This window comes from Mus caroli, chromosome 1 (assembly GCF_900094665.2).
Source record: "Mus caroli chromosome 1, CAROLI_EIJ_v1.1, whole genome shotgun sequence".
In the NCBI taxonomy this organism is placed as follows: domain Eukaryota; kingdom Metazoa; phylum Chordata; class Mammalia; order Rodentia; family Muridae; genus Mus; species Mus caroli.
Genome location: NC_034570.1, coordinates 166,162,170 through 166,168,550, shown reverse-complemented (window position 1 = coordinate 166,168,550; position 6,381 = coordinate 166,162,170). Strand labels below are relative to the sequence as shown.

Sequence of the window (6,381 nt, the reverse complement as noted above, 5' to 3'; positions counted from 1 at the left end):
CCTCTACCCCTGCGTGGTGTATGACCATGGGCCCGAGAACGCTCTCGAATAAAAATCCTCTTGCAAGTTGCAGCAAGACCGTTTCTTGTGGGTGATTTTGGGGTGTCGCCTCTCCTGAGTCAGAACGTGAGGTAGTCCTCACGTTGTGGGTCTTTCAGATGCACAGCCCCGGCTGTATCACATTACTTCCCCCTTGTGACCCGTCCCCAGCCTTGACTCAGAACAATGAATGTACATATGAGTGAGATGTGGTGACCAAGTCTAAAAAACACTCACTGTAAGTAACGAGGCATTGAAAGAGCCTCCCACACACAAAATACGTTGGGAGCGACATTATAGTATGTGATAAGACCAGAGTATGGCTTTGTGTGCTGTCCTCAATCAGACAGGAAAAACAGCACACACACACACACTCCCTTGAGACACTTGTAAAAGGAGGACAGAGATAAAAGTTCCTTGTTGTTGTTATCGCATTTCCTGTGCTGTTGTTCATTGTATAAAGAGGCTGGCTTGCCTTCTGGGCTGCTTTTACTTCAGGTTTTCTTAGAGTAGACTCTTTGATCAGAAGAGACCAAAACACTGTGGGATAAGTCAGACCCACTCTAAGGCAAACAGCACCAAGAGTAAGTCTTTTTTCTTTCATGCTGCATCTCCACATGATAGTCATAAGTTTTCCCCCTAGCCTGAACTGCTTGGCTTAGAAGACTCAAATAAACTCTAGCTCAGGAAAAAGGATCCAAAAACTTGGGAGTAACCTCTTTCCCAACAAAATGGCTCTGTAGGCAGAACTCCAGGACTGAGAGCAGCTAGAGCTCCTAGGCCTGCCTTGCCCCAGCAAGCTGAGTATCATCAGCTCTCCCGAGCATTGTTTCTTTGTTTTTGTTGTTCATTGTTCTTTTGTTTGTTTGTTTGTTTGTTGCTTTTGTTGTCTTTGTTCTTTCATGTCCTTATTTACAAAAAGAGACCAGCAGCTCTCTAGAGTATCTTCCATCTATGGGATTCTCATTTAGTTATCAAATTTTACCACCTTGATTCTATACCATACTTCATGATGAAGGGATAAAACTCAGTGGCTTTCCCAAGTGCTCTGTGGAGCCCTTGGATTCTCTACCGGAGAATACAGAAAGGGTCAAGGAAATGTTAAGCTTAAGATTTTAGGGCCAAGGGAAATAGCTCTGTTGGTAAAGCATTTTCCTTGTAAGCATGAGGACTGTATTAGAGTTTTATTGCTGTGAAGAGACACCATGACATGGCAACTCATATAAAAGAAACATTTCATTAAGGCTGGCTTACAGTTTCAGAGGTTAGTCCATTATTATTATGGCAGGAAGCATGGCATGTGCAAGCAGACATGGTGCTGGAGAAGCTGAGAGTTCTACCTCTGGATCCTCAGGCAGCATAAGAGACCTGGTGCCACACTGAGCATAGCTTGAGCATAGGAGACCTGAAAGCCAAACCCCACAATGACACACTTCCTCCAACAAGGCCACACCTACTCCAACAAGGCCACACCTGCTAATAGTGCCTCTCCCTTGGGCCAAGCATTCAAACACATGAGTCTATGGTGACCATTCCTGTTGAAATAACCACAAAAATGCAAGTTCGATTCCCAAAACCCACATAAAAGCTAAACATGGTAGCACATGCCTGTAATAGCAGCACTGGTAAGATGGAGTTACATTACTAGTGCCCTGAAGTATGCTGGCCAGCTAGCCTTATATACTTCTAGAAGTTCCAGTCCCATGAGCAACCCTTTAAACAAAAGTTTGAAGATACCTAAGAAGCAACACCTGAGGTTGTCCTCTGAACTCCACACACATGCACGTGTGTACATATATGCAAACATGAACACTCACATATGCATACACACATGAAATAAAAATACATTCTATGTGAACAGAATGTTTGACTGTAAGGCAAGTTTGAGAGCGAGCCCCAGGAGCTCCACACTTCCCTACAATCCGTTGTACCGAGCTCATTGTTCACTGTTCCGAGCATGACTCCTCTGCTGTGCTGAGTATCTCTGCTTTTTCCTTTCGAAGACAACTCCTAGCATCTGAGAGACTCATCTCCTGTAGGCATAGCAAGGCTACCCAACCTGACCACACACTCCCTCTGATCATTTTGCCCTAAATGTCTTCCTTGTCTAAGGGCTCCAGCCTCATTTTCACTGTCTATGTTAAGATGTATAAAGGCCTTACTCATCCGGCCACATCAAGTCTCTTTTCTTTCTGGAGAATCTGTCTTAGCTACTTTTCTGTTGGCTGTGACAAAATAGCCCAACAAAATTAAATTAAGAAAGGGTTCATTTTGGCTCATAGTTCCAGGATATGGTACGTGATGACAGGGATGTCACAGTGGCAGGAAACTGAGCCAGCTGCTCATGTTGGTAGCATCCATATCAGGAAGCAGAGAAAGATGAATGCTAATATTCAGCTCACTTTTCTCCCTTTTGTTAATCCCAGGACCCTAAGTCCCAGAATAGGACTTACTCCCAGTTCTGGTCTTTGTTTTAAATTACACAAAAGAATGCAAGGGGAGTAAGCTCAAGGTATAGGGCCATGAATGAAGACAGTACAGGTGGCAGCCTATATTTTATTTGTGCTGAATATGTTTTGTTAACTAAAATTTAAAAAAATAAAGGAACTTAAGAAAAAATACTATCTACGGGATATTGCCAAGCACAAAAAAGGTATTTTTGTGTGTGTGAAAAAGGAAATTGCAACCAACTTGTGTGAATAAATCTTGACCAGGCTGAGGGGTGGGATAGCAATCTGCCCCGTGCAGACAGAACCTACCCTTCAACAGTATGTGGCAGGCACAGCACAGGGCCAAAGTTGACCAGGAAGAGTTGTTTATGTAGAACAGAAAAAGCCATAGGCCTCACAATGTGGGTTCGGCCTCATGTATTGTGTATGAAGCCTCATCTCGCTATGCCTTCACTTAAAATTCACACTCCAAGGGGGATGGAGAGGGGGCTCAGTGATTAAGACCACTTGTGCTCTTCCAGAGGACACATGTTCAGTTCCCAGCACACATGTCCCACAGCCCACAACCACCTGTAGTTCCAGTTCCAGGGCATCTGGTATCTGTGTGTGGACTCCACCAACCTCTGCATACATGGAACACAATGGCTCACACTCATAACAGACATACACAAAGAAACACACACACACACTAAATTATAAGGGGGGGAAAAAGCCTTACATACCAAGACAGCAAACAAGCAGCCAGGGGTCGCCCTCCTCAACTTTCTCATTAGGCCTTTACTAAAAGGTGTTTGAATCTGTTAATACACCCCTTACACATACACTGTTTGTTAAGGGTGAAGTTGCCCTAGGCTCTGGGATACTGAGAACTTTGAGGGTCTGGGGCACAACCTTAACCTCTACTAACAGGCTGCATGGCAGAGGGTGTCCTCCAGTACCCACAGGATATGAAACTTTGGCTGCTGGCCAGCTCTGGGCTTGAGCACACTGCTGGGTGACTGTGCCAGACACCTTTTTTTGCTGTCAGCTGTCACACCAGCTCCTTGGAGTATTAGACTTTTAATCTTTGATCTTTCTCCTCCACCAGGAGGTTTTTCAAGAATCACTGCTTGGATCCTCATTTGTATCCTCATTTGCATGCTCATTTGCATGCTCATTTGAATCCTCATTTGCATCTTCATTTGCTTCATCAACTCCTCCCAGTCACCAAATCCTTTATAAATAATCATTACCAACCACAGATTTTTATCAAGATAAGCTTAATGGTGCACTTGGGGCCCATTAAGACCTAAGCCTTATTATCTGGCTGGCTCTTCGGAAGGTATTTGTGTTTAAGGTCCATACAAACAAACATGGAAAGTCAGTAACAATAGACCAGTTCCTATTTAAGATAAGAACTGTCTATCTAAACATAGAGGGGAAACAAATACTATAATATTGCAGTCTCAGACCTGGAGATAAAATCATACCTGGGTCCATCATCTCTCAGTCTACCGGAAATAAATCTTATCAAGATTACATGCTTATAAGCAAAGCCTGCGTTTTACATTTCTACTTATTTTTATACAGAACATTTGTTCTGTTCTCTAAAATAGGTTTTAAACGAGACGAAGTAAATTGTAAATGCCCACTGTAGTTTCAAGGATTTCTGTTGACATTATAGAAACCTTTCAAAGTTAAGTATAGTCTGTATTTACAAAGGAAGGAGCCAGAGATCTGTGAGATTACAAAGCACAATTTGTAAATGAGAAGAAAACTTGGTCTTCCGTGCCAAATGCAATGACTGAATATTTTTCACTGTCTCTTTAAAAGCAAAAGGGAAGTAAATTTGCATTGTGTTATCAAAATTCTTGCACATTGCTGGATTGCACAGGGCTTGAAAACAAGAGTGCCTTCTACGTTTGTGTTTCTATTCTAGTCGTGAAACCCAGGGAATTTCACACATCTGTGAATATCTGTCATGGAAGCACTTGCCTTTTACAAACTGAATACATAAAGTTTAAAAAGCTCATTTATACCACACTCCAAATGGCAAACATTTAGGTTTCTCTCTTCCTTTGTCTCTGAATATTTTTCCCAGGGTCAACGTCTCTTTGAGAAGTTGCTCCAGCTGACGTCGCAAAATATCGAAGTCAAGCTGGTGAGCGACGTGACTGCAGATTCAAAGGTATTAGAAGCCTTGAAGTTAAAGGGTAAGGCCAAGGTTGATGCTACTTTACCATGGACATTCTGTGACAATTCCTTGAATTTCATGTGAAAATGATGTCGTTTCTCTCATCAGTACATTCCACGTAATATGTTCCTTAGTTCTCCTTTGACAAACAAACATAAACAACAACAATAAAAAAAAAAAAAAACAGTCTGATTAAAGTTCCTGAAAGAACTAATTAACCAGTGCTACTGGGTTTGTAGAACGGTGTTTTGTGTATTAGTTTATAAGAGATAATCCACTATCCGCTAAATGATATTTAGTTATCAAAGCAGTCCTTCAACACACATCAATAGTGTGATCTGAAGAAAAAGAAGGAAAGAGCCACTTCCAGGGAATCAAGTGCTGGTTCCCGTTTCTCTCTCCCTCAGTCCACTGGAAATCCTCTTTGTGTTATGCAGTCCTCATTGCAGTTGGGTCTGGAGACCTTTGAAGCCCGTGGTTTCTGACTTCAGGACAATCCCACAGAAAATAACCTCGGCCACATTGAGCTTCATCCTGGAATCTTTTCCTGGAATCTTCTCTAGCTGGACTCTCAATTCCAAATATTTTAAAATATTTTGTTTAAGAAAAAAATCATTTATACAGCATTTCCTATGCAAACTGCTAATCTGTGGGAAAGATTGACGCATGAAAACCAGCAAGCATGTACAGGCTGCAGGAAGATAAGCAGGTGCTATCCACAGTGAGTCTTCATGCTTTACCTGGTGGTGGAGGACCTCGGGTGGCTGCTGTTAGAACATAGCGCACATGCTTTTTTGTCGCTGTCCCTATATCCTGACATGATAACAGTTTCTAAACCTAGGACAGATCGACACAAGTAAATGAGCCCAAGTGGCATCAGACGCATTGAAACAGGGAAATAAAAATATCCATCACTTACTTGTGATGGATAGATTCATAATCATCCTTGTATAGTCTGCCTTACATCGCTGTAACAAAATATCCAAAACGAACTTAGTAAGGACATGTTTTACTTTGACAGGTCACTGTTTTGTCATTGAGTCTATTGTTGCTTGTCCCTGTTGCCTGGGCCTTTGGTAAAGAGTTCAGAGTGGGAGGAAGCTCGTGGGAGAGGAGTCTGTGCAGCTTGAGGCAGCAACAAAGCATATCAGAACAACAGAGAGGAACCAAGGTGCTGATCACCCCTTCAAGGGAATGATTTCAGGATGTAGCTACCTCCTCTAGGCCTTTAGGCCACATAAAGGCTCCACCAGCTTTCCATATAGCAGCACAGGCTGAAGACAAAGCCTTTCAGACATGAGGCTTGGAGGAAAATTTATCCCAAAACCTATCCCATGTTATTATGGCCAATGTTAGCATCTTGTTTCATCTTGTTTTGATCTTTTTAGATAGAACTTCACTATATAGCCCTGGCTATCCTAGGACTCATTATGTAGACCAGGATAACCTCAAATTTGCCATGCCTCTGCCTCTGTCTCCAGAATGCTAAGATTCCAGACATGAGCAAGTACACCCACACTTGTTTCACTTGTTTTTCCCCCCCACGTGTACAGAAGTTTAAATATGTACACTATATTGCTGAATATCAATTTTTTTTTCATTTTTTATTACGTATTTTCCTCAATTACATTTCCAATGCTATCCCAAAAGTCCCCCATACCCTCCCCCCAACTTCCCTACCCACCCATTCCCACTTTTTGGCCCTGGCGTTCCCCTGTA

At 42.4% G+C, this 6,381-nt stretch overlaps 1 protein-coding gene across 6 annotated transcripts in view; it reads left to right on the top strand.

The window, feature by feature from the left end:
- The window catches only part of Pld5 (phospholipase D family member 5), a 323,819-nt gene that overhangs the window by 205,424 nt on the left and 112,014 nt on the right, over positions 1–6,381 (top strand). For 5 of the 6 annotated variants that reach the window (XM_021158929.2, XM_029483515.1, XM_021158940.2 and 2 more), the window contains one exon: positions 4,570–4,681. In XM_021158929.2, coding sequence (XP_021014588.1) covers positions 4,570–4,681 — 112 coding nt within the window. The remainder of the gene's footprint in view (positions 1–4,569; positions 4,682–6,381) is intronic. The other variant, XM_029483532.1, reaches the window with a different exon arrangement.